The following is a 27,673-nucleotide window of genomic DNA, read 5'->3' as shown; positions in this document are numbered from 1 at the left end:
GCCCTCTGCTCAGGATGGGCACGGAGCACACCGGGGAAGGGAATCTTGAGGAAGGCGCTGAACGTCCTGTCCTCCCGCCCCTAATCCGCGCTGAGGTCCTGCTAGGGGCTGGCGTCCCACGGCTCCGGAGCGAGGCATCCCTCCCCGCGCGCGGCACGTCCCCAGCGCCCGCGGCCAGGAGCAGATCCCGCTACCCGCCGCCGCGCCGCTCGGGTCCCTCTGCGCATGTGCATCCCCGCCTTCTCCTGCCGGCTCGCCTTTCCCCGGCTCCAGCCCCTCGTGGGAAACCTGCCCCGGCTTCCGGGTCCACGCGGCGAGGGAGCTGCGGGTGAGGCCCAGGGGGTGGGGGCGCGGGCCGCGAGGGCCCCGCGTGGCTCGGGGGTCCGACGGGGGGGCGGTGCCGGGTGGCGGGTGGGAGCCCGCGGAGCCCGGAGGGACCCCGGCGTCTGCGGCGCCTGCGGAGTTGAAGGGACGGCGGGCGGGGCCGTCTCGGACTAGAAGACCGGAGTCCCGCGTGGGAACGAGGGCGCTCGGGCTCGCAGGGCCCGCGGAGTCCAGCCCCAGCGACCAGCGGGCTGCGTCGTCGTGCGGCCGCGGGTGGAGAGTGCGCGTGTGTGACGTGTGCGCGCCGGGCCCACGGAGAGGGGGTGGGCCGCGGGGCGGCGCGAGTGCGCGTGCACGATATGCGTGCGCGCCTGACGTTGTGACGTGCGCGCGTGCGTCCCTGCGTCCCTGCGTCCCTGCGTCCCTGCGTCCCTGCGTCCCTGCGTCCCTGGTGAGCCGGGCTTGCTTCCTCGGAGGGGTGCGGTTGCGGGCCGCCTGGAGCCGGCCGGGCCGGGCGTCTGGTGGGGTGAACCGCTCTGGCCGAATGGTCACGCCAGACTCGGCGTCCTCATCTGTGAAGTGTGGACGTCAGTCATCCCTGCCGCACGGCGTCGTTCTGAGCACTCCCGTTTTGTCAGCTGCTGTTGCATTGATCTGTTACCTCCGTGATTCAGGAGGCTGGGGCTGCCAGTCTCTAGGGCCCTCGCTTCTCAATTCCCTCATTGTGCAGTGGAGGAGGGGAGAGGCTGGACTAGGCAGTCCCCACGGCCCTCGGCCCTCTCCTGGCCCTGGCATTCCCCAGCCCCCAGTGGTCATGTATTACGTATTCATTTGTTATTTGTTATGTATGAGCATGACGGTATCCTGAAGCCATCGAAGGCTGAGTGACGGTGGAAGGTCTGGGACAAATTTAAGAAGAGCGCGGTGAGCCGGAGCTGAGAGGGGAGGACAGACAGGCCACACAGGAGATGGCACCTCTTCGGAGAGTTCGTGAGGGCATGGTGAGGGCATGGTCGGGAATGAAAGGCTTACCAGCCAGCGCCCAGGAAGCTCCGTCATCACTCCTCTGGGAGCACCCCCGACTCCCCTCATTTTCCGTTCACTATTTCCAGAAGCAAACTGCCCTCAAACAGCGCCCTGTTGTTGATGGCATCTAGAAAGATGCTGAGGGTCCCGCTCTCCTGGCCTGATAGACGCACAGGATGGTAGTGCAGGCAAGTCTTTTTGGAGGTCATCTGTTCTGACCTTAATTGAAAAACGGGGGGAAACAGTTGAGTTTGAGAAGGTGACAAAGTGAGGCGGTGCAGTTTGTTAGGGGCAGAACCATGGTTAGAGGCCAAGTCTGCAGATTCCCAGGCCACTGCCCATCTTGTCACTGTTAAGTCAAAGATAGTTTCTCTTCTTTTCCTTTTTTAGGACTTTATTTACTTATTCAGGAGAGACACAGAAACACAGGCAGAGGGAAAAGCAGGCTCCCCGTGGGGAACCGGATGTGGGACTCCATCCCAGGACCCTGGGATCACAGCCTGAGCCTCCCAGGTGCCCCTCAAAGATAGTTTCTTACTAAGTTGTAAGCAGGTTAGAACAATTTTTTATCTTGCCTTGAACACTCCCATCTCTTTTTTTCCAGAGGTTTCTTCGATTCTCTGACCTCAAGGGATTAATGGTATTAGAAGGAAAACAGATTAACAATGTGGCTTGGGTTTTTGATTTTTTTTCCCTACCACATCAGTTCTGACAAATCCATAGTGTTTCCTCCTTTTAGGTTACTGTAAAATGTTAAACTCATCTTCTCATGTTTTTAATTTTTCTGTGTCACAGAACCTAAATTGGTAATAAATCAATAAGAAACAAATGTTTACATTCACTCAGTGAAAAGTATCATGTCTAAGCTCAACATATATCGGAGCCACACATGGACACGTAAGTATCTTGTATGTGATGCTGTGAAGGCAGGTAAATCCAGGAACCGCAAGGCAGGCCAAGTGTCTCCTAACTTCCTTCTTCCTTCCTTCTTCCTCAGCTCTCCCTCCTCCACTAAGAGTGGAAAATGAACAGATCTCAGGTAAGCTTTTTGTTTGTTTATTCCTGCTTTGCTTTAAGATGGGTTTTCTAAAGTTTGTATGGATTCATGTTTTTAAAAAGGAGAAGAAGGAATAGGCAAGAATTACTTTAAGGGAAAAATGTTGAGAGTAGCAAATCAAAGAGCATCTGGCAGAATTAAATGCAGGACTCTTAAATTTACAGAGTTGTGCAAGTTGTAAAATTTTCTCTGATCTTTTTAATAACAAAATTGCCTGTGATCATTTCTGATAGACACAGCAGCGTGCAAAGACATGTGGATGCTTTTCAGGGGACCAAACAATGAGATTTGAGTAGACCGCTCTCTCAGGGTCCTGTTTGATCCAAGAATAAAACTTTGAAGATCTGGCAGAATGGTGGGGACTGCACGTCTTCCAAGTAACTCTCCATAGTATTTGTGTCAGCTTCTTTGTAGTCCTAGCTTGAGTGGCAGAGTTCTGGCTTTGATCACTGTGTTTCTTTCTTTTTTCTTTTAAGATTTTATTTATTTTCATTAGAGATATGGAGAAAGGCAGAGACATAGGAAGAGGCTCCCTGCAGGGATCCCACTGTGGGACTCAATCCTGGGACCCTGGGATCACGCCCTGAAGCAGAAGGCTCAACCACTGAGCCACCCAGGTGTTCCTGGTCTCTGCATTTCTTTTACATTTCAACCACGGGAACACATTCTGGTTCCTTAACCACCACCGCTCACCTGAATCAGTTCTAGAAAAGGCCACCAACTTGTCATCAAATCCAATTTTTGTTTTGGTCTTACTTAACTGTCCTGAGGCATAATCCTCGGTCTCTGTTGTCTCTGACACCCCCATCCTAGCTCTCCTAGCTTTCTGTTCCTCACAATGGTGTCTTTCCCTTTTGCCCCAGACTTTGCCTCTCCTTGGGTTTATTGCTGATCCATCCTTGGCTCACTGCTTTTTTTTTTTTTTTTTTTCCAGTCTGTCTTTTTTTCCTGATTGGCTTTGTCTCTCTCTCTCCTTTTTTTTTTTTTTTTTTTTTAATAAAATACTTCTGGGAGCACCTGGGTGCCTCAGTGGTTGAGCGTCTGCCTTCAGCTCAGGTCATGATTCTGGAGTCCCAGGATCAAGGCCTGCATCGGGCTCCTCATGGGGAGCCTGCTTCTCCCTCTGCTTGTGTCTCTGCCTCTCTCTCTCTCTCTCTCTCTGTGAGTCTCTCATGAATGAATAAATAAAATCTTTAAAATAAAATCCTTCTGAATTAGTAATATGTTAACATGGTTAAAATTAAGTGACATTCCCTCCAGGAAGGGTGACATTTATTTCTCATCTACACTGAGACATTTTCACTGAGAATGAAAGAGGTTCTCTACAGTTCTGATGAGATGATGAGACAGCTGGCATATATTGCGACAAACCTGAGTGGATGGTCACCCTCCTGTAGATGTCAGCCTTTCTTGTTTGTCCTCCCAGTGTTTCTTTATTCAGTTAAAATGTATCCTTATATGCCTTCTACTTTTATTTAGAAGGGAACCCATCATACTCAGGGCTCTTCAAACTTAGGTGCTCCCGTACATCACTGGTATCCTGTTAAATGCAGATTTTGATTTAGTGGATCTGTGGGACCCTGGGTTTTACAGTTCTAAAAACCTAGGTGAAGCTGACTCTGCTGCCCAGGGAACCACACTTTGAGTAGCGAGTCTAAACACTATCTTCCATTCTTTCTTTGCTTTTATTCTCTTTTTTCAGCCTGTCCCAGGCATCTTTCTGTAAACAGAACGTGGATTGCTTCTTTCTTTCTTATAACTGCATAGTAATTCAAGCATGGATGTTCCATAGTTTTTAAAACTGATAACCAGTTCTGATATTAGTTCTGAACTATTTCAAACCTTTTGCTACTACAAACCACATTCTAACGAATGACCTTGTACATATAAGTGTTATTTGTCAGGTAAATTCCCAGAAGTGTGATGCCAGGCCAAAGGGTGAATACAATTGATAAATGTGATCAGTTGGGATTATGGTATCATTTTATATTCCCATTGATACTGCATGAGTGTGTGTTTGTCCACAGCTGAGTCTCCCATAGGACACATGGTTCAACTTTTGGAACTTTGGCAACTGATAGATAAAAAGTGGTATTTTATAAAGTTTGTATCTGTAATTTTTTAAACTATGAGTGAGGTTGAATATTTTTTCACATATCTGAAAGATGTATTTACGTTTCTGTGAACCATTTGTTCATATCTTTTGCCCATTTTGCCCTTGGGTTTCTGGCTGCTGCTCCTCCTCCTCCTCCTCTTCTCCTTCTCCTCTTCTCCTTCTCCTTCTTCTTCTTCTTGCTCCTTCCTCCTTCCTCCTCTTCTTTCTTCTTTCTTCTTCCTCCTTTCCCTCCTCCCTCCTTCTTCTTCCTCCTTCTTCCTCTTCTTATTTAGCTCTTTATATATTAGGGATACTAATACTTGCCTATTATATGGTTGCAAACTATTATGGTATATAATTTATTTTTTGATAATTGATCTGTGTGTCCCCCCCCCCCCCCTTGCAGGTATTCTGTTCCAGGATACCACATTTCACTTAGTCGTTTCCTTAGGCTCCCCTTGGCTATGACAGTTCAGACTTTTCTTGTTTATGATAACGTTGGCAGTTTTGAGGAGTATATTCAGGTGTTTTGTAGAATGTCCCTCAATTGGGAATTGTCTGCTGCTGTTTTTGTGATTCGACTGAAGTTATGGGTTTCTTGGAGGAAGAACACAGAGATATAATGTCATTTGGTCACATCATATCAAGGGTGAGTGCTTTCAACATGATTCATTACAGTGATATATTACTGTTGATCACTTGGCTGAAGTAATGTGGTCACAAGTAGCAGTAAAGCTACTCTTTGTTTTGTCTGTTCTTTTTGTGTTTTTTTTTTAAAGATTTATTTATTTATTTATTTATTTATTTATTTATTTATTTATTTATTTATTCATGAGAGATACAGAGAAAGAGAGGGAGGCAAAGACATAGGCAAAGGGAGAAGCAGGCTCCTTGCAAGAAACCCAATGTGGGACTTGATCCTGGATCCCGGGATCATGCCCTGAGCCGAAGGCAGATAGTCAACCGCTGAACCACCCAGGCATCCCAATTTAGTCTGTTTTCATACTGTACTCTTGGGAAGGAATTGAGAACTTAAACTCTACCTCCTTCATGCTGGAGTAGCTACATAAATTATCAGGAATTCTGTTTAGGAGATTTTTCTATTCTCTTCTACTTACTAATTCATTTATTTATATCAATATGAATTCATGGCTAGTTATTTTACATTTTACATTTGGTTATGGTACAATGCTACCTTGTTCATTTGTTGCTCAGGTTGGTTATTAAAAAGCATCTTCTAGGGGCACCTTGGTGGCTCAGTCGGCTGAGCATCTGACTCTTTATTTCAGCTCAGGTCATGATCTCAGGGTCCTGAGATTGGGGCCCATGTCAGGCTCTTTGCTGAAGGTAGAGGCTGCTTGAGATTCTCTCCGTTTCTCCCTCTGCTCCTCCCCCTGCTCATGTGTGTGCTCTCTCTCTCTCTCTAAATCAATAAATTTTTTTAAAAAGCATTTTTTGTTGGTTTCTGTCTTTTGACATCTGCCATTATTTTTTGAATATTTCTTACTTCCTACTAGTAGATTTTCCAGATTCATCTTATGTATTTCTTGCTCTAGAATTAGGCTTCTTTTTTTTTCTCCTAAATAGCTCTGGTTCTTTTTTTTTTTTTTTTTTTTTTTAAGATTATTTATTTATTTATTTATTCATGACAGAGAGAGAGAGAGAGAGAGAGAGGCAGAGACACAAGCAGAAGGAGAAGCAGGCTCCATGCAGGGAGCCCGACGTGGGACTCAATCCTGGGTCTCCTGTTCTGGTTCTTTTCATTGGAGCATAGTGTTGAAACCAAGATTAGGGGACTAGGTGTGTCTTTTGCTCCTGGTGTGTCATTGCTTGCAGGCCCTCTCAGTTAACTGAACAAGGAAATATATGCATATATTCAATCATGTATATACTTATATGTACATATAAGTATTTCAATATTAACCATCTATATATTAAGCTAAATATTAGTTTATACTCTTATCTCTTGTTGTAATCATTACCACATGGAACATTCTAACCTCCTCTCCTTGCTTGTGTGTAATCTCATGCTCTAACATTGAGAATCTGCCTATCATCACCTGGATTTCATTTATTTGATTGTTCAATTCCAGCATACATGCACATGATTTCAGAGTTGTTAACTCATGGACTCTTTATTTTTCCAGCTTGGGGTCATTATGAATTAAGGGGCAGAAATTTTCATGTGTAGGTTTTTAAGCAGATGTAAGTTTTCAGGCACATAGGGTATGAAATTGCTGGGTGGTTATGTATGTATGTATGTTTAGCTTTGCAAGAAACCGCCAAACTATTTTTACAAAAGTCCAGTATCAGTTTGCATTCCTACCAACTACAAATCAGAATCCTTGTTCTGATTCTGGAACTGAAATTGTCATTATTTTAGATTTAACTATTCTAATAAATATGTTGTCTCGTTTTTGTTTTAATTTGCATTTTCCCACTAACAGGTGATGTTGAGCATCTGTTCATGTTCATATCCTTATATCTTTGGTGACCTGTTTGTTCAGATCTCTTGCCCAATTTTCAGCTTTTTTTTTCAATAGCTTTAAGAGTTCTTTTGTGGGGCCCTGGGTGGCTTAGCAGTTGAGCATCTGCTCAGGGCATGATCCTGGGGCCCTGGGACTGAGTTCCATATCAGGCTCCCTGCAGGAACCTGCTTCTCCCTCTGGCTGTCTTTGAATAAAATTTTTTTTAAAAATGGTTTTTTGTATTTTTTTGGATGTAAATCCTTTATTAGATACATGTATTGCAAATGTCTTTTCTCAGTCTCTGCCTTGTCCTTTCATTTTCTTAGAAATGTGTTTTGCAGAGCAAAAGATTTTATTTTTAATAATATTCATTCCCGCCATGGAATAATATACTTTATTGTATCTAAAAATTCATCACTAAGTCCAGGGTCACAGGGATTTTTCTCCTATATTCTGTGTTCTGTATTTTCCCCTAGAAGGTTTATAGTTTGCATTTTACACTTAGATCTCTGCTTCACTTTTAGTTAATATTTGTGTAAGGCCTGTTTCTAGGTTAATTTGTTTTACATGAACATCTAATTGCTTAAGCACCATGGTTGAAAGACCATCTTTTCTCCTTTTGTTGCCTTTGTTGAATTTATCTTGGTAGATCTATTCCTGGACCCTCTATTCTGTTCTTTTGATCTGTGTGTCTCTTTCAGCACTAATATGCTGTCTTGATTATTTGTAGCTTTATTGTAAATCTCAAGATCAGGTAATGTGAATTCTCATTTTTCTCCCATGTGTTGGCTATTCTAGATCTTTTCTTTTCTATATAAACTTCAGAATCATTTTGTCAATATCTGCAAAATAGCTGGGGGGTGGTTATTTATATTGCATTAAATTTATAGATTAAGTTGGAGAGAATTGACATTTTAGCCATATTGAGTCTTCCTATTGATGAATATGGACTGTCTCTATTTATTTAGATCTTTGATTTCTTCCATCACTTGTCTTTTTTCTGCATATACATACTGTGTTAGATTTTACACTTGAGTACCTTTTTTTGAGGTGCTTTCGTAAATGATATTTTTTTCAGTTGAAAATTTGGAATTCCAGTTCTTTATTCAGACATAGGAAAACAGTTAACTTTTTTATATCATCACTTTGTATCATGTGATATTGCAATATTTCCTTATTACTTCCAGTAGATTTTTTTCTTTCTTTTTGTAGATTCCTTGAGATTTTCTACATAGACAACAATATTGACTTCAAATAAATGGAGTTTTGTTTTTCCTTTTCAGTGATACTCACTTTTTTGATCTCCTCCTCCCTCCCACCTACCCTCTGGCAATCATCAGTTCTCTATATTTAGCAGTCTCTTTTTTTCATCTCTTTTTTACTTTTTTTTCCTTAAATTCTACATATGAGTGAAATCATATGATATTTGTCTTTCTTTCTTAGTCTGACTTATTTCACTTGGTATTATACCCTCTAGATCCATTCATGTATTGCAAATGTCAAGATTTTGTTCTTTTTTTCTGGCTGAGTAATATTCCACTGTGTATATCTATATACCATATCTTCTTTATCCATTTATCTTATCGATGGACTTTTGAGTTGCTTCCATATCTTGCCTACTGTAAATAGTGCTGCAAAATAACATCTTTTCGATCAGTGTTTCCATTGTCATTGGGTAAATACCCAGTAGTGGAATTACTGGATTATAAGATGGTTCTGTTTTAGTTTTTTGAGGAAGCTCCATACTGTTTTCCATAATGGCTGCATCAGTTTTCATCCCTACCATCAGTACACAAGGATTCCTTCTTATTCACATTATCACCAACTCTTGGAATTTCTCTTTTTGATTTTAACCATTTTGACTGGTGTGAGGTATTATCTTGTGGTTTTGATTCAAGTTTCCCTAATGATTAGTGATACTGAGCATCTCTTCATGTGTCTCTTGATCATCTGTATATCTTCTTTGGAAAAATGTTTATTGAGATCCTTTGCCCAGTTTTTAATCAGCTTATTTGGGGTTTTTTTGGTGTTGAGTTGTAGAAATTATATATTTTGGATATCAAATCCTTTTTTTTTTTTAAGTTTTTATTTATTTATGATAGTCACACAGAGAGAGAGAGAGAGAGAGAGAGGCAGAGACACAGGCAGAGGGAGAAGCAGGCTCCATGCAGGAAGCCTGATGTGGGACTCAACCCCGGGTCTCCAGGATCACACCCCGGGCTGCAGGCGGCGCTAAACTGCTGCGCCACCGGGGCTGCCCTGGATATCAAATCCTTAATGGATATATCATTTGCACATATCTTCTCCCATTAGTAGGTTGTCTTTCTGTTTTATTGATGGTTACCTTTGCTTTTTGTTTTGGTGTAGTCCCAATAATTTATTTTTGCTTTTGTTTCCCTTGTCTGAGGACACATACCTAGAAAAAGTTGTTATGGTCATTGTCAAAGAAGTTACTACCTGTGTTCTAATCTAGGATTTTTATGATTTCAGGTCTCACATGTAGGTCTTTAATCTATTTTGAGTGTTTTTTTCTGTATGGTGTAAGAAAATGGTCCAGTTCCATTGTTTTGCATGTAGCTGTCCAGTTTTCCCAGCACCATTTGTTGAAGAAACTGTCTTTTTCCCATTGGATATTTGTCCTCCTTTGTTGAAGATTAACTGACCATATAACTGAACTGGGTTTATTTCTGGGCTCTCTACTGTTCTACTTTGAATAACCAGAACAATCTTTGGAAAGAAAAACAAATCTAGATTTGTTTTTTTTTTTTTTAATTTTTTTAAAGGATTTTATTTATTTGACAGAGAGCAAGCAAGCACAAGTGGGGGGAGGAGTAGAGGGAGAGGGAGAAGCAGACTCCCCACTGAGCAGGGAGCCCGACATGGGGCTCCATCCCACGACCCTGGGGTCATGACCTGAACCAGAAGCATATGCTTAACTGACTGAGCCACCCAGGTGCCCCAAATCTAGATTTGTTTCACAAGTTGATCACAATCCCAGATTTCCAGATATACTGCAAAGCTATAGTAATCAAAACATTATGGTACTAGCACAAAAGTAGACACGTAGGTAAATGAAACAGGGTAAAGAGCCAAATCATATATGTTTTATTTCTGGTTTTGGGTTTGGTTTGGTTTGGTTTTGGTCTTACTTACTGCACTAGCTAGGACTTCTAATACATATTTGAATGAGAGTACTTAGATAAAACATCCTTGCCCTATCCCTTCCCTTAGTGGAAAAGTATCCAGTCTCTTAACATTAAATATGATGTTAACTGTAAGGTTTTTGTAGATGGTCTTTATCAAGCTGAAAAAGTTTCCCCTTTGCTGAGAATTTTCATCATGAATGGGTGTTAGATTTTGTCAGATGCTTTTTCTTCATCAATTGATTTGATCATGTAATTTTTCTTCTTTGACTTATTGATCTGTTGGATTGTAATGATTGGATTTTTTTTAAACATTGGCCCAGCCTTCCATACCTAGAATAAATTCCACTTGGTTATGGTTTATAATTCGTTTTATACATTGTCAGATTTGATTTTCCAATATTTGAGAATTTTTGTTTCTATATTAATGAGAGATATTAGCCTTTAGTTTCCCATGTCTTTATCTAGTTTTGGTATCAGGGTAATGCCGATCTTATAATATCAATTTGGAAGTGCTCTTTACTGGAGGAGATTGTGGAGAATTGGTATTTTTTCCTTAAATGTTTAGTAGAATTTACCAGTGACACCGTTTGAGCTTGGCACTTTCTGTTTGGGAGTGATTTGATTACTTATTCTTTTTTTTTTTTTTTTTAACAGCTATAGATCTGTTCGGGTTTTCTATTTCTCCTTGCGTGAATTGGTAGCTGTGTCTTTTAAGGAATTTGTCCATTTCTTCTAAGTTAATTTTTCAGGAATAGAATTGTTTGTAGTAGTCTCATATTATTTTAATGTTCTTAGGATCAGTAGTGTTGACCCATCATTTCTGAGATTCACAATTTTTTTCTTTTCTCTTTGTTCTTGGTTAAGTTTTCTGCAAGTTTATTAATTTATTGATCTTTCCAAAAAAGCAGCTATTGGTTTTGATTTTCTTTTTTTCATGTTTCAATTTTGTTGATTTATTCTAATGTTTATTTTGTTTGCTTTGGGCTTAATTTGCTTTTCTTCTATAGTATACTAAGATGCAAACATAGGTTACTGATTTAAAATTTTTCTTTTTTAATATATACACTTGATGCTATAAGTTTCCCTCTATGTATTGCTTTCAGTGTATCTCACAAATTTTGATATGTGATATTTTTATTTCATGTGTTATATTTAAAAATTTCTTTTGAGATCTCTTTAAATATAGATTATTTATAAGTATATTGTTTAATTTTCAAGTGTTTGAGGGATTTTCCAACTATCTCTTGTTTATTGATTTATATTTAATTCCATTGTAGTCGGAGAACGTATTTTATATGATAGCTGTTGTTTTAAATTTGTTAAGGTATGTTTTCTGGCCAAGGCTATGGTCTCTCTTGGTAAATGTTACATATGAGCTAGAATAGAATGATAAAATATGGGTTTTATTTTTGGATGGAGTATTCTGTAACTGTCAATTTGATCATGTTGATGGATAGTACGGTTCAGGTCATCCGTATACTTACTGATTTTCTGCCTCCTTGATCTCTCAGTATTGACAGAGGGGTGTTGAAGTCTCCCAACTATGATTATAAATTTGTGTATTTCTCCTGTCAGTTCTATCAGTTTTGGGCTATGTATTTTGGTACCCTTTTGTTAGATGCATATATTCTTTTGATACTCTTGTTAGATTTATATATGTTTTCTCTAATAGGATTTTGAACCCGTTTAATGAGTTAATTCCAGTGTTATATTTTTCAGCTCTAGAACACCCATTTTATCTATGTACATATGTGTATATGTATGTGCCTGTATTCACATCTATCAGGAGTCCCCAAGACCATCCCCAGGTTCAGTGACTTACTAGGGTATTCAGCACATACTTCTACTTATGGCTATGACTTGTTTACAGTGCAAGGATATAAAGCGGAATCAACCAGGGGAAAGGGCACACAGAGAAAGATGAGAGGAAGCCAGGAGCAAACTTCTCAGAGTTTTCTACCAAATCTAGTGATGAGATAGACAACAAACATGAAATGTTTGCCAGGGAATCTCAGTAGATACTCGGTGCTCAGAGTTTTTAATAGAAGCTGATCACATTGGTATTCTCTGCTTGGCACAGAAACTTCTGGATTTAGAAGGAATATACATGTGTTGAATAAGCCGTATTACTTACACAAACAGTTTAGACTCAGTGAACGATTTCTTCTAAGGGAATTTAAGTTTCCAGAAGCCAGCCAGCAGACACGCTTATAGCAGCAGACCTTTCAAAGGATAGCAATCTCAGGTTTGCTCTCATAATTCTTTGCTGCACAGTACACATACTATATATCCATTGTACTTTTCCTTCTTATTTTGTTCAGATTTTCCTCTGTTTTATTGAGCATATTAATAATAATCCATTTTAAAATTCCTGCTTATTAATTCCAATGTCTGGATCCCCTTCTGATCTGTTTTGTCTCTTTATTTTTTCTATCATATAACTGATGATATTAAAGAACTAATTTTTTCTTGGTCTCCTTTCCTTCCCAGTCTACTGTATGCATACTGCTAGATCCTGCAATGTATAATTTAATAAATGTTAATGAATATGTCTCCTCATCAGATCATAAGCACTTTGAGAAAAGGAATGGTGTGTTTGTTTTCATCAGTAGTATTTGCAGCGAAGGGAACAGTTCAGGGCTTTAGTGGAAACTCAGTTTGTACAAGATATTTCTTTCATCCTACATAGTAAGTAGCACAAAAGAAGGCATCCTGTGTGTCAATTCTTAGCAAATTCTAAAGAGATAAGCTCTTTTAAATTTCTTCTACATTATTTAGTTCTGACAGCTTCATATAGAAAAGGAATATACTATTACAGGAACAAGTGTCATTCAAAGATGTATGTGTGGACTTCACTCAGGAAGAGTGGTATCTACTGGATCCTGCTCAGAAGATACTATACAGAGATGTGATTCTAGAAAATTATAGCCACTTTGTCTCAGTAGGTAAGAATTTCATTTCCTTGTAACTACCAGTAGCGTGCATTTTTAGTTGTTGAAACATAGGAACTGCCTGTGGAATTTTGATTGAAGCTTGATTTTCAAGGCACTGAGGTGGCCAGTCCCTCTGGCCACCATAAAGAGTGCTATGTTCTTAATCTCCATAGGGGTTGGTTCATTTGGGCATCTCTCTTGGGCAGTCTCTGAAGCTATACCTTTCTTCTCCATCATTTTCTAAGAGTCCCTGAAGCCAGGCTATTTAGCCATCATCTTGTATTATCTTTTCTTAACAGGATATTGCATTACTAAGCCAGAAGTGGTCTTCAAGATTGAGCAAGGAGAAGAGCCCTGGATATTAGAGGCAGGATTCCCAAGCCACTGCCACCAAGGTGAGTTAGTACACAGACATATGCCAGAAGGGAATAAGATCTTAGGCCATTGGTTTGGGGTTTCTCACTTGTGAAATATTCTTCAGAAATTTTTTTCCTTTTTTTTTTTTTTATTGGACTTCAATTTGCCAACATATAGCATAACACCCAGTGCTCACCCCATCAAGTGCCCCCCTCAGTGCCCGTCACCCAGTCACTCCCACCACCCGCCCACCTCCCCTTCCACCACCCTTTGTTCGTTTCCCAGAGTTAGGAGTCTCTCATGTTTTGACTCCCTTTCTGATATTTCCCACTCATTTTTTCTCCTTTCCCCTTTATTCCCTTTCACTATTTTTTATATTCCCCAAATGAATGAGAACATATAATGTTTGTCCTTCTCCGATTGACTTATTTCACTCAGCATAATACCCTCCAGTTCCATCCACATGGAAGCAAATGGTGGGTATCTGTCGTTTCTAGTGGCTGAGTAATATTCCATTGTATACATAAACCACATCTTCTTTATCCATTCATCTTTCGATGGACACCGAGGCTCCTTCCACAGTTTGGCTATTGTGGACATTGCTGCTATAAACATCAGGGTACAGGTGTCCCGGCGTTTCACTGCATCTGTATCTTTGGGGTAAATCCCCAGCAGTGCAATTGCTGGGTCGTAGGGCAGATCTATTTTTAACTCTTGGAGGAACCTCCACACAGTTTTCCAGAGTGGCTGCACCAGTTCACATTCCCACCAACAGTGCAACAGGGTTCCCCTTCCTCCACATCCTTCCAGCATTTGTGGTTTCCTGCCTTGTAAATTTTCCCCATTCTCACTGGTGTGAGGTGGTATCTCATTGCAGTTTTGAGTTGTATTTCCCTGATGGCAAGTGATGCAGAGCATTTTCTCATGTGCATGTTGGCCATGTCGATGTCTTCCTCTGTGAGATTTCTCTTCATGTCTTTTGCCCATTTCATGATTGGATTGTTTGTTTCTTTGATGTTGAGTTTAAGAAGTTCTTTATAGATCTTGGATACTAGCCCTTTGTCTGATAGGTAACTTGCAAATATCTTCTCCCATTCTGTAGGTTGTCTTTTAGTTTTGTTGACTGTTTCTTTTGCTGTGCAGAAGCTTTCTATCTTGGTTAAGTTCCGATAGTTCATTTTTCCTTTTGTTTCCCTTACGTTCATGGATGTATCTAGCAAGAAGTTACCATGGCCAAGTTCAGCAAGGGTGTTGCCTGTGTTCTCCTCTAGGATTTTGATGGAATCTTGTCTCACATTTAGATCTTTCATCCATATTGAGTTTATCTTTGTGTATGGTGTAAGAGAATGTTCCAGTTTCATTCTTCTACATGTGGATGTCCAATTTTCCCAGCACCATTTATTGAAGATACTGTTTTTTTTCCAGTGGATAGTCTTTCCTGCTTTGTTGAATATTAGTTGACCATAGAGTTGAGGGCCCATTTCTGTTTTTTTCTGTTCTGTTTCATTGATCTATGTGTCTGTTTTTGTGCTAGTACCACACTGTCTTGATGATCACAGCTTTGTAGGACAACTTGAAATCCGGCATTGTGATGCCCCCAGCTCTGGTTTTCTTTTTCAATATTCCCCTGGCTATTCGAGGTCTTTCCTGATTCTACACAAATCTTTTTTAATCTTTTTTTTAAATTTTTATTTATTTATGATAGTCACAGAGAGAGAGAGAGAGAGAGAGGCAGAGACACAGGCAGAGGGAGAAGCAGGCTCCATGCACCGGGACCCCGACGTGGGACTCGATCCCGGGTCTCCAGGATCGCACCCTGGGCCAAAGGCAGGCGCCAAACCGCTGCACCACCCAGGGATCCCTGATTCCACACAAATCTTAAGATTATTTGTTCCAACTCTCTGAAGAAAGTCCATGGTATTTTGATAGGGATTGCATTGAACGTGTAAATTGCCCTGGGTAGCATTGACATTTTCACAATATTCATTCTTCCAATCCATGAGCATGGAATATTTTTCCATCACTTTGTGTCTTCCTCAATTTCTTTCAGAAATGTTCTGTAGATGTTAGGGTATAGATCCTTTACCTCTTTGGTTAGATTTATTCCTAGGTATGCTGTATTTTGTCAAATGCTTTCTCTGCATCTATTGAGAGGATCATATGGTTCTTGTTTTTTCTCTTGCTGATATGATGAATCACATTGATTGCTTTATGAGTGTTGAACCAGCCTTGCATCCTGGGGATAAATCCCACTTGGTCATGGTGAATAATCTTCTTAATGTGTTGTTAGATCCTATTGGCTAGTATCTTGTTGAGAATTTTTGCATCCATGTTCATCAGGGATATTGGTCTATAATTCTCCTTTTTGGTGGGGTCTTTGTCTGGTTTTGGAATTAAGGTGATACTGGCTCATAGAATGAGTTTGGAAGTATTCCATCTCTTTCTATCTTTCCGAACAGCTTTAGTAGAATAGGTATGGTTTCTTCTTTAAACGTTTGATAAAATTCCCCTGGGAAGCCATCTGGCCCTGGACTTCTGTGTCTTGGGAGGTTTTTGATGACTGCTTCAATTTCCTCCCTGGTTATTGGCCTGTTCAGGTTTTCTATTTCTTCCTGTTCCAGTTTTGGTACTTTGTGGCTTTCCAGGAATGCGTCCATTTCTTCTAGATTGCCTAATTTATTGGTGTATAGCTGCTCATAATATATTTTTAAAATCGTTTGTGTTTCCTTGGTGTTGGTGGTGATCTCTTCTTTCTCATTCATGATTTTATTAATTTGAGTCTTTTCTCTCTTCTTTTTAATAAGGGTGGCTAATGGTTTATCTATCTTATTAATTCTTTCAAAGAACCAACTCCTTGTTTTGTTAATCTGTTCCACAGTTCTTCTGGTCTCTGTTTCATTGAGTTCTGCTCGAATCTTTATTAACTTTTTTCTTCTGCTGGGTGTAGGATCTATTTGCTGTTTTTTTCTCCAGCTCCTTTAGGTGCAAGGTTAGCTTTTGTATTTGAGTTCTTTCTAGTTTTTGGATGGATGCTTGTATTGCAATGTATTTCCCTCTCAGGACTGCTTTTGCTGTATCTCAAAGATTTTGAACGGTTGTATCTTCATTCTCATTAGTTTCCATGAATCTTTTTAATTCTTCTCTAATTTCCTGGTTGACCCTTTCATCTTTCAGCAGGATGGTCCTTGACCTCCATGTGTTTGAAATCCTTCCAGAGTTGTTCTTGTGATTTAGTTCTAATTTCAAAGCATTATGGTCTGAAAATATGCAGGGGACAATCCCAATCCTTTGGTTTTTGGTTAAGACCTGATTTGTGACCCAGTATGTGGTCTATTCTGGAGAATGTTCCATGTGCACTTGAGAAGAATGTGTATTCAGTTGAGTTTGGATATAAAGTTCTGTAAATATCTGTGAAATCCATCTGGTCCAGTGTATCATTTAAAGCCCTTGTTTCTTTGGAGATTTTGTGCTTAGAAAACCTGTCGATTGTAGAAAGCACTACATTCAGGTCACCAAGTATATGTATATTATTATCTAAGTATGTCTTAACTTTGGTTATTAATTGATTGATATATTTGGCAGCTCCCACATTCGGGGCATAAATATTGATGATTGCTAAGTCCTCTTGTTGGATAGATCCTTTAAGTATGATATAGTGTCCGTCTTCATCTCTTACTACAGTCTTTGGGATAAAGTTTTGTTTATCTGGTATAAGGATGGCTACCCCTGCTTTCTTTTGAGGACCATTTGAATGGTAAATGGTTCTCCAACCTTTTATTTTCAGGCTGTAGGTGCCCTTCTGCTTAAAATGAGTCTTGTAGACAGCAAATAGATTGGTCTTGCTTTTTTATCCAGTCTGAAACCCTGCACCTTTTGATGGGGTCATTAACCCCATTCATGTTCAGAGTTACTATTGAAAGATATGTATTTAGTGTTATCATGATACCTATTCCGTCCCTGTTTTTGTGGATTGTTCCCCTGGACTTCCTCTATTACAGAATCCCCCTTAGTATTTCTTGCAAAGCTGGCTTCGTGGTCACATATTCTTTCAGTTTCTCCCTATCTTGGAAGCTTTTTATCTCTCCTCCTATTCTGAATGAGAGCCTTGCTGGATAGAGTATTCTTAGCTGCATGTTCTTCTCATTAGGACTGAATATATCCTGCCAGCCTTTTCTGGCCTTCCTGGGCTCTGTGGAGAGAGGTCTGCTGTTAACCTAATACTTCTCCCCATAATGTTTAGGGATTTCTTGTCTCTTGCTGCTTTAAGGATCTTCTCTTTATCTTTGGAATTTGCAAGTTTCACTATTAAATGTCGAGTTGTTGAGCGGTTTTTATTGATTTTAGGGGGGATCTCTTTGTTTCCTGGATCTGAATGCCTGTTTCCCTCCCCAAATTAGGGAAGTTCTCAGCTATGATTTGTTCAAATACATATTCTGGCCCTCTGGCCCTTTCGGCGCCCTCGGGAACCCCAATTAAACGTAGAGTTTTCCTTCTGAGGCTGTCATTTATTTCCCTTAACCTATCCTCAAGATCTTTTAATTGTTTTTCTCTTTTTTCCTCAGTTTCCCTTCTTGCCATCAACTTGTCTTCTATGTCACTCATCCTTCTACCTCATTAACCCTCATCGTTAGGACCTCTAGTTTGGATTGCATCTTGGGATCCCTGGGTGGCGCAGCAGTTTAGCGCCTGCCTTTGGCCCAGGGCGTGATCCTGGAGACCCGGGATCGAGTCCCACGTTGGGCTCCCGGTGCATGGAGCCTGCTTCTCCCTCTGCCTATGTCTCTGCCTCTCTCTCTCTCTCTCTCTCTGTGTGTGTGACTATCATAAATAAATAAAAACTAAAAAAATAAAATATGGATTGCATCTCATTTAATTGATTTTTAATATGGCCTGATTTGATTTGATCTAAATTCTGCAGTCATGAAGTCTCTTGAATCCTTTTTTCTAGAGCCACCAGTAGCTTTAAAATAGTGCTTCTGAATTGGCTTTCTGACATTGAATTGTAATCCTAATTTTGTAACTCTGTGGGAGAGAGGATTGTTTCTGATTCTTTCTTTTGAGGTTATTTTTTCCTTCTAGTCATTTTGCTCAGTGCAGAGTGGCCAAAAACAAGTTTACCGGGAAAAGGAGAAAAAGAGAAGAGAAAAAAGAAAAGAGAAAAAAAAGAAAGAAAAAAAGAAAAGAAAAAAATGGGGGGAAGCAAACAAAACAAAAAACAAGGGGGAGTATCGTCTGATTCTATATACTGTAAATCCCTCGACTTCCCCTGGAACTTTCCAGTGCTGCTTGGTCAACAACTTGCTTTTCCCCTGTCCGTGTAGCTGGTCTTCTGGGGGGAGGGGCTTGCTGTTCTGATTCTCACATGTGAGCCCCTGGGGGAGCTGCTCAGCCCCCTGCCTGGTGCATGGCTCAGTGGGATTTGTTTATCCTGTTTATCCTGTGAGGCCACTGTGAGGCTCAGTGGGAGTTGTTTATCCTGTGAGGACCCAGGAGGAACAATAACAGTGGCGGTAGCCAGCTCTCCAGCGCTAGAGTCAGCTCGTGGAGTAACTACAGCAGCTCCCAGTCCGCAGGGTCTGGATGCTCCGGGGGCGGGGCCCTGATCTGCTCAGCTCAGGCCGCCCAGCGGCAGGAGTGTCCCGGCCATCCTCTGCACTGCTGGCCTCTGCCTGTCCCAAGGGGAGTGCCAGATCCTGGGCTGTGTCCCCCGGCGCCTCGGGCTCCAAGGCCTGCGCTGCTGGAATCCTGCCCCCGGGCCGCACAGCCCCCTCCACGCGGAGCCGCTTCCAAGCTGCTCCCAGCCCAGCTGGGAGCGCGCTGCTGCCCTTAGGGAGCTCGGCCCCGGGGTGTGTGGCGCGCTCTCCCCCCCGGGTCAGAGGTGCAGGTCCTCTGTTAGTGCCCCTGGGAGCCTGAGGGCATCCCCGTCCCTCCTGGGATCCTGCTCCAACTCCCTGCAATCGCCTTTCCGTCTGGGAAGATTGGTGAAGCCCCTGATTCTCCTGGACGGGCCTTTCCTGTCCTGGGGGCACTCGCCCCTCGGACTTAGCCTGGCTCTTCGCGGGGCCCCTCCCCCTTGGATGCTTTTTCTTTTTCTTTTTTTTTTTTTTTTTCCGTCTTCCTACCTTGATAGAAGCACGAACTCTTCTCACTGTAGCATTCCAGCTGGTCTCTCTTTAAATCTCAGGCAGAATTTGTAGGTTTTCAGGATGATTTGAAAGTTATCTAGGTAATTTGATGTGGACAGGTGACTTGGGGACCCTACTCTTCCACCATCTTGCCCCCTCCTCCAGAAATTTCTTTTTTTAGTCTTAGACCTTTGAAAGTGACTAAGGACAGTTGGCCCAGATCCCTCCATTACCTTAATCACACTTCTCCACGTGTCACTTCCCCTCATAAATGCTTTCTTTTGTCCTGTGATAGGGTGATTTACCAATACCCATAACGCAGACTCAGCTTCACCTTAGTTTTTCTGGTTAGTTTGTCTTAAAATTGTTCACCTTCCCTTAGACACCTTTTATTAGCTGGTATGTATTTATTCATACTTGCAGTAGTCATTTAACAAACATGTGATGGGCACTCACTACGACCCAGTTTTAGGTAATAAAAAGAATAACGTTCCTTTTATCATGGAACATGTATTACAGTGAGGAACAAGCAGCATATATGTTTGTGTGTGTGTGTGTATACATGTGAGTGTGTATATACAGTGTTTTGATGGTAAGCACTGTGGAGAGAGTTAAAGCAGTGGAGAATGATGGCATTTGCCAGTGGGCAAGGGAGTCAAAGAAAACCCGTTTGATGAGGTCTGCAGGAGAGATGAGACCCTAGTAAAGTGTAAGTGTGAGTGGTTCCAGACAGATGCCAGACTTCTTAGCTGTGTTCTTAGAGCGTTTGAAGAATGGCAAGGGGGGCATTGTAGCTGGTGAGTAGGTGTTGGTGAGATTAATAGATGATGTCATAAAAAGTAGTATGGATCATGGTAATTTTATTTTGAGTGATGTGAGAAATCCTTGTTTTTTTGAGTAAATGCAAGTCAGATTAAATCATCAGATTTGAGATATATATATATATATACACACACACACACATACATACACATATATATATACACATACATACATATTGTAGTAAACATAGTGTGGTGGTTAGGTGGTGCTTAGGCATGAGCAAGGAAGGAATACCATTTAGTAGAGTATTTTATACTCCAGAGGAGAGAGGATAGTGGCTTAGGCGATGTAGGAGTGGTAGTTTTGTACATATATGTTGGGGATGAGGCCAGCAAGATTTTCTGTAGGATTGATAGTGTGGAAGGGAGACAGGAATCCAGCATGACTCAACTGATTTGTCTCAAGCAACTGGGTAAATCAGGGTGCCATTTATAGAGAGGAAATTTAGAGAGATTATAGGGGAATTAGGACATACTTAAACTTGGGCACAAGAAGCTGGAGAGAACCACTAGAACTCAGTCTGTGTGTTGAATAAGATGTTGGTTCTCTGTGAGTATGGTGCACATGGCTGAGGCCAGAGCTAGAAGTGCCTGTGTGAGAGGCGTCATCTATGGGTGGTAGAAAAGGCACCAGGCTAGGTGAGAGCTTCTAGTGCAGGGGTTGGTGGCCTTTTTTTTTTTTTTTTTTTTTTTAAGATTTTATTTAATAAGAGACACACAGAGAGAGAGGCAGAGACACAGGCAGAGGGAGAGGCAGAGACACAGGCAGAGGGAGAAACAGGCTTCATCCTGGGAGCCTGACGTGAGACTTGATCCCGGGTCTCCGAGATCACGCCCTGGGCCGAAGGTGGCGCTAAACCTCTGAGCCACCGGGCTGCTCTTGGTGGACTTTTATGTAAAGACCATAGCCCATATTTTAGGTTTGGTGGGTCACGTGTGATCTGGGTGGTGGTGGCTGCTGCTATTGCTCTTCTTCTGGTTCTCCTTTTCCCTCTCCTCCCCTCTTTCTTTTTTCTTCCTCACTCCTTCCCACTGCGTCTTTTATCTTCCCCTCTAAAAATGTAAAAAACACTCATAGTTGAAGGACCCTTCCTCAGCAGTCATAGTTTGAAGACTCCTTTTTAGAGAGTGGTTGTTTGCATGTAAGATTAGTGGTCCTGGAATTCTACTTTGACAAGGCGTGAAAATCCATTCAACCTCATCATGAGAGGAGCTTGCAGAGGAATAGTCTGAGTGAGGTGACAACTGAAGCCTGGTTTCCCAGGAATCCATCCAATAAGGAACATCCTACCGTCCTCGTATGACTAACCCTAAATGGCAGCCTCCAGGGTCAGCACGCTAAACCTGTTATTCCCTATTACTAGTCTCATCCTCGTGGGGTTGCATGCCTTTCAAAACCAACTTCCATATCTTTCTGTTTTCTCACTTCTCACTGATCCCACTCAAAACCAGAACTGTATGTTCCCTCATCCCTAGCTTGATCTAATTCCTAACTGATTTTTATTTTGTTACCTATATTACCAGTTTATCTTTCACTAGCCTGACAGAGTTGCTACTTATTAAGAACTAAAATTAAAGTCTCCTTTCATTGACTGTTAAATTGTGGTCCTCTTGTTCTATCTGTCTTGCTTCTTTTTTGTCTGCTCTCCAGAATTTACACTAGACCCCATACTGTCTTGTATCTTAAATTTCACTTATAAATGCTTTCTCTTCTATCTACAACTTTCATTCTTGTTTACTTTGCTTTTCAGATACTTAAATTAATATCATACACGTAAAGTGTTTTAACAGTGCATGGTACATAGTAATGGCTTCTCAGCATGCATACTAGGGAGGATCCTACCATAGTAGCCAAGCTGTGAGAAGATAAGGACATGAACTGTGATCTGCCTCTGAATATTTCCTCTGCTGTGTTTCTCAGTCTATTTGTAGTTTATTTTTTGTTTGAAAAAAATCTCTTTTTGAATTTATTTAGTTCTCTGAGTTTCCTGCTTCCTGAGTGGATGTCTCTCAGAAAATCTCTGATCCCTACTCATTGTGTTGAGTTTATTTTATTTTCTCTAGCCTGCCCCTTATAGCCTTTTTTAAAATGGTGATTTCTTATAAAATAAGTTAAAAGAAAAACTAGATTCTGGGTTATAGGACTTCTTGATTGAACCCAAGGATGTTTTGGTGCACAGAATAGAAGCATGTGCTTCAGCAGGAATCCTTCCCTAGAAATCTTTACATGAAGGGATAAGGACTGAACTGTTCTGTCTCCCGCAAACATAGTTCTTCCTCTGTAAGCCTTGTCCACTAGTCTCTACCATCGCTTTATTCAGTGTGCAGTGTCTCTTTTGGGCTTACCCCATTCTGAGTTTCCCTGAATCAGCCACTCCCACCTCCCTGTACTTTGAATTTTCACCCTTTTATGTCCAGTTTTTAAGGTTTTATATTTAAAATGTTACATATCATCACCAGTTTCCTTTCCTTGTTTCTACTGCAGCATGTATTTATTTTCCATTGAACCAGGAGGATAAAGGAAACGTATGCTTGGATTTAGTTTACACCAGAAAACTGAGCCTAAAACAAAAGAATCAACTACATGAAAGGGTCATTTGTGTGAGTTCAGTCCCATTAGAAAGTGTACTAGGATTCATAAAATGTGGTTATTTTTCTCATTTCTAGAAGACTGGAAAGTTGCTGACCTGATAGAGAGCAGCCAGAACAATGAAGACGAACATTTTTGGCAACTTGCTTTCACCGCCAACAAAACAGTAAATATAGATAGTGGTGATAGAGTCAGGAAAGCTTTCAATCTGGGCACAGATTCTGTTCCTTCAAGAAATTTTCCATATAAGATATGTGACTCGTGTGAAATGAGTTTGAAAAATATTTCAGGCTTAATTATCAGTAGGAAGAACTATTCTGGAAAGAAGCCTGATGAGTTTAATGTCTATGAGAAATTGCTCCTGGATATTAGGCATGAGAAAACTTCTCCTGGGGGGAAATCTTATAAATACAATCAGAAAAGGAATGTGCTCAATCATAGCCACAATCTCAATCAGCCAATTTTTGACCAGCCTTCTGAATATAATGAAAATGGACAAGCCTTCCATGAGGAAGCGGCCTTTTTTACAAACAAGAAAATACAGATTGGAGAGACGCTCTGTAAATATAATGCATGTGGAAGAACCCTCATCCACAGTTTAGAACTCAGTTTATCTCAGACTACTCATTTAGAGATGGAGCCATATGAATGCAATATTTGTGGGAAGTCCTTTTATACAGATTTAAGATTGGGACATCAGAGAACTCTTACAGGGGAGACTCCTTATGAATACAATGAATATGGGCAAACCTTATGTGATAACTCAACTTTCATTATCCATCAAGAAACCTATGCAAGAAAGATTCCCCATGAATATAAAGTAGATCATAAAACATGGGAAAAATCAGCCCTCTTTAAACATCAGATAGTACACATGGGCAAAAAACCTTACGAGCACAATGAAAATGGAAATAACTTCAACAAAAAGTCACATCTCACCCAACTTCGAAGAGCTCACTCAGGTGAAAAAACTTTTGAATGTGGTGAATGTGGGAAAACATTCTGGGAGAAGTCAAACCTCACCCAGCATCAAAGAACACACACAGGAGAGAAACCCTATGAATGTACTGAATGTGGGAAATCCTTTTGTCAGAAACCACACCTTACCAACCATCAGCGAACACATACAGGAGAAAAACCCTATGAATGTAAGCAGTGTGGAAAAACATTCTGTGTAAAGTCAAATCTTACAGAACATCAGAGAACGCATACAGGGGAGAAACCGTATGAATGTAATACATGTAGGAAATCCTTCTGCCACAGGTCAGCCCTAACTGTCCATCAGAGAACACACACAGGAGAGAAACCCTTTATGTGTAATGAATGTGGGAAGTCCTTCTGTGTGAAGTCAAACCTCATCGTACATCAAAGAACTCACACAGGGGAGAAACCCTATAAGTGTAACGAGTGTGGGAAAACCTTTTGTGAAAAATCTGCTCTCACTAAACATCAGAGAACTCACACAGGGGAGAAACCCTATGAGTGTGATGGATGTGGGAAAACATTCAGTCAGAGGTCAGTACTCACAAAACATCAGAGAATTCACACAAGGGTGAAGGCTCTTTCCACATCCTGATGCCCAGAAGCCTTCACCCACCCATTCAAATTCTTACACCATTTCTAAAAACAAGATGAATGAAGCCCAAAGAATGTCTTACATTACTAGAAAGTGATGTCTTGTTGTACTTCAAGTAATTAATACTGGAATAAAACGTTACTGATATTTTGAATATGTGAAAGTGCTCAAGAAAAACTGAAACTTTTCATCAAAAAAAAAAAAAAAAAAGAAACTTTTCATCAGAAAATTTATATTGAGGGGAAATTTATTCACTTAAAGAATGTTGTAGAAATCTTTGTCTAGGATTTATGTCGTGTCATATTCCAGATGTGATACCAAATTTTATTGTAAATATAGTGGATGGTGTTCATTCATACCTATATTTACAGTGGGATCTGAAGTTTAAAAAAAGTTGAATCACAATAGCGTGAAGAGTCCTGATGTTTGCAGGCCTGATATAGTAATAGTAATATAGCAGAAATTGGAGGTATGCTTGATTTGTATACTTGTGAAGAGAAAACATCCTTACTTAAATAAGTGTTATGGTCTATATTAATATCTCCCACACTAAACACCACCAGTGTCTTTATAGGTTGATATAATTATATATGTATATATATGTATATGTAAATCTATTTATACACACATACCCCCACGTATGCAGTGGTGTGTTGGAATAAGCTCATGCTGGCTTGCAACTGCTGAAAGTTAAATTTTCAGGAATTTTGTGAGCCAGTTCTTAAACAGTCATTATTTAAAAATTAAGTTATATTAAAACCAAGGGTAGTAAATACTCAGCACTCATCATTTCCTAATTATTTTATAACATTTTGCTCTTATCTTTGTTCTGTGGGTCACCTATATTATCAAATGGCATGGTAAAAATACCATATTACATGCTACTGCACATCTCTTCCCACCTCTGCACTCAGTGTTGTCCTGTGAGTAGGTCGGCTTTAGTGGGAGGACTTAGGCCCTGGACATTGGCAAACTCTACAAACCAGGGTTTTAATTTCCTCAGAGAACCTGTTGTCAAATACTTACCAGCACACCACTGTGTGTGTGTGTGTGTGTGTGTGTGTGTATGAAAATATATCTGGAAAATTTGAACAAACTACATACCCCCCTTTCCCATTTCCTGACATAAATAAATGGTTATGGCCATTATTGCTGAACTGCCTCTTCAGTGAAGAACCCCAAATTTGTTTTTGTGAGTTTTTTTTTTTTTTTTTTGACTACCTCTGCATCAGTCTTAATTGTAAATACTACTTGAGTCTCTTTATAGTTTGGCCAGTATATGTTCTCTTAAAACCACATCACCAACCTTCCCTCTGATGTTGCTAGCATATATGAATTAGTATGGCCGTTGTTACTAATCCACTACTTCCCTAAAGAAGCCACTGAGGGTTTTTAGCTGCCTCTGGGTCAGTCCATAGTTATGTGCTGTTAATAACCGTGATATTTATGTGAGTTTTGCAAAGGTTAACATCATTTATGAACAGGAATACTCACTGCACAGCACAAATAAAATTTCTGGTATTTCTAGAATGCTACTTTCTTACTCTTGATATTTCATTATTGTATCTATTTAGGCATGATATGTTGTATGTGACCCAGGAACTATGTATTTGTATTTAAAATAATAGGGTGTCATATACTGTCTCTGCCTCCTTTGTCCTACTGTTTCCTGCACCTCCTTGGAACACACTGATCATCAGTTCCAAGAGACACTGCCCACCTAGCACCCATACTCTTATTTTTTACTTGCTGGGCTCTGTTTTGTCTCTCCATTCTTCCCCCAGATGATTTAGGAGTAAATTCAGATTAATCTAAGTTAATCGTGGAGATACTAGTCTAATGATTCTGTTGAAGTGTTTGGGAAATATTCTGTGATTCTTCTGGGAAAGACCTCAGTGATAAACTATTGTTGTGACATGAGAAGACACAAGGGGAGATTGTCTCTCTTATGCTGGACTTTTTCTTTTTTTTTTAAATTCTTTTTATTTTTTTTTTTTAAGATTTTATTTATTCATGAGAGACACAGAGAGAAAGGCAGAGACACAGGCAGAGAGAGGAGAAGCAGGCTCCATGCAGGGAGCCCGACGTGGGACTCTATCCCAGGACTCCAGGATCATGCCCTGAGCCAAAGGCAGACTCTCAACCACTGAGCCACCCAGATGTCCCTGGACTTTTTCATATTTGTATGTTATATACCAAATTATAGCTGGTGACCTTGAAGGGCAATAGCCTGAAGATAGCAGTAGATAAAATGGGACAAGCCTGGCTCAGAGGGGATGTCATTGAGCCACATAACTGCATCTGGGCCTGTTCTCTGCTAGGACTTCATATTACTGTGGTAATAATGGTTGCTTTTTTATACTTAGGGCTGTCTGTTACTTCTAGATGAAGGCCTTCCAATAGATGAGTATTTAGGTTCTAAGTGTTTATGTTCTATACAGTGATTTGGAGGAAGAATGATTTCTTTTGACAAGGTAATACAAAGATAACTATTTGTATCAGCCCTGCTTCTAATGAAAAACAGAATTCTACCCCAACTAAGAGGATTGTGCACAGTAGACTTACTACAGTGATGTGGGCCAGAAACAAGGGATGCTCAAGCACCTAGAGACTAGCATTACCCAGAAGCCATGAGCATTCTAAGTTATAAAGGGGCAAAGGATGGAAACAAGTGTCACCAGAGCCCAATAAGAGCTGCTCTCATGGAGGAGAGACTATCTCCTAGGAGATCTTTTCCCTACCAGAATCATGGCCCTGAACTACTGATGCCTCCCTTTGAAGAATCTAACCAGATGTTATTTCCAGAGTAGCCCAGGTGGATACAGAAAGTGGAGAGAAGGTCTGGGTGCAGTCGATGGATAATAAGCAGCACAGTGTTTGTTTTCTGTAAATTCCTATGTAAAGTCTCAGTATTAGAAATAAACTTATTCTGCTAGTTGAAAGTGAAGTCTTTTTACTTCATTGTGCTTTTGTATCGTCACAAGTAAATTCCTTTTGAAATTGAGCACTGTGGCAGGTATGTCTGTTGACATGCATGAAGCAGATATTATGTTAAATTATATTATTCATATATCCCTCTGTGGTGTTTCTTGTTAAATGTGTTGTGAGGTAAGCAGTTCTGTATTCTTCCAAATAAATAGCCATTTGTCCCTGCA

General features: G+C 40.6%; 1 protein-coding gene across 7 annotated transcripts; it reads left to right on the top strand.

Annotated features, from left to right (window-relative positions):
* The first annotated feature begins 221 nt into the window (after positions 1-221).
* Positions 222-27,673, top strand: LOC140631709 (zinc finger protein 248-like). Of its 7 annotated transcripts, XM_072822905.1 has the most exons (7): positions 226-328; positions 2,146-2,247; positions 2,348-2,389; positions 2,641-5,151; positions 12,935-13,061; positions 13,349-13,444; positions 23,020-27,673. In XM_072822905.1, the coding sequence occupies exons 4-7, from the start codon at positions 5,092-5,094 to the stop codon at positions 24,516-24,518; spliced, it is 1,782 nt and encodes a 593-aa protein (XP_072679006.1). In that variant the 5' UTR covers positions 226-328; positions 2,146-2,247; positions 2,348-2,389; positions 2,641-5,091; the 3' UTR covers positions 24,519-27,673. The 7 variants fall into 7 exon arrangements, with proteins under 7 accessions (XP_072679010.1, XP_072679006.1, XP_072679008.1 ...); XM_072822907.1 differs by lacking the exon at positions 2,641-5,151; XM_072822906.1 differs by lacking the exons at positions 226-328; positions 2,641-5,151 and adding an exon at positions 782-1,325.

This window comes from Canis lupus, chromosome 4, assembly GCF_048164855.1.
Source record: "Canis lupus baileyi chromosome 4, mCanLup2.hap1, whole genome shotgun sequence".
Lineage (NCBI taxonomy): Eukaryota > Metazoa > Chordata > Mammalia > Carnivora > Canidae > Canis > Canis lupus.
The sequence above is the reverse complement of the archived record's forward strand: the minus strand, read 5'-3'. Positions and strand labels throughout refer to the sequence as shown.

What these genes read in the sequence shown, in the direction of transcription:
- LOC140631709 (XM_072822905.1), top strand. Translation starts at nt 5,092, where the DNA reads ATGGGTTTCTTGGAGGAAGAACACAGAGATATAATGTCATTTGGTCAC. An exon ending in TAGCCACTTTGTCTCAGTAG is followed by an intron (nt 13,062 to 13,348) that starts GTAAGAATTTCA and finishes TTTTCTTAACAG; the next exon opens with GATATTGCATTACTAAGCCA. An exon ending in CCCAAGCCACTGCCACCAAG is followed by an intron (nt 13,445 to 23,019) that starts GTGAGTTAGTAC and finishes TCTCATTTCTAG; the next exon opens with AAGACTGGAAAGTTGCTGAC.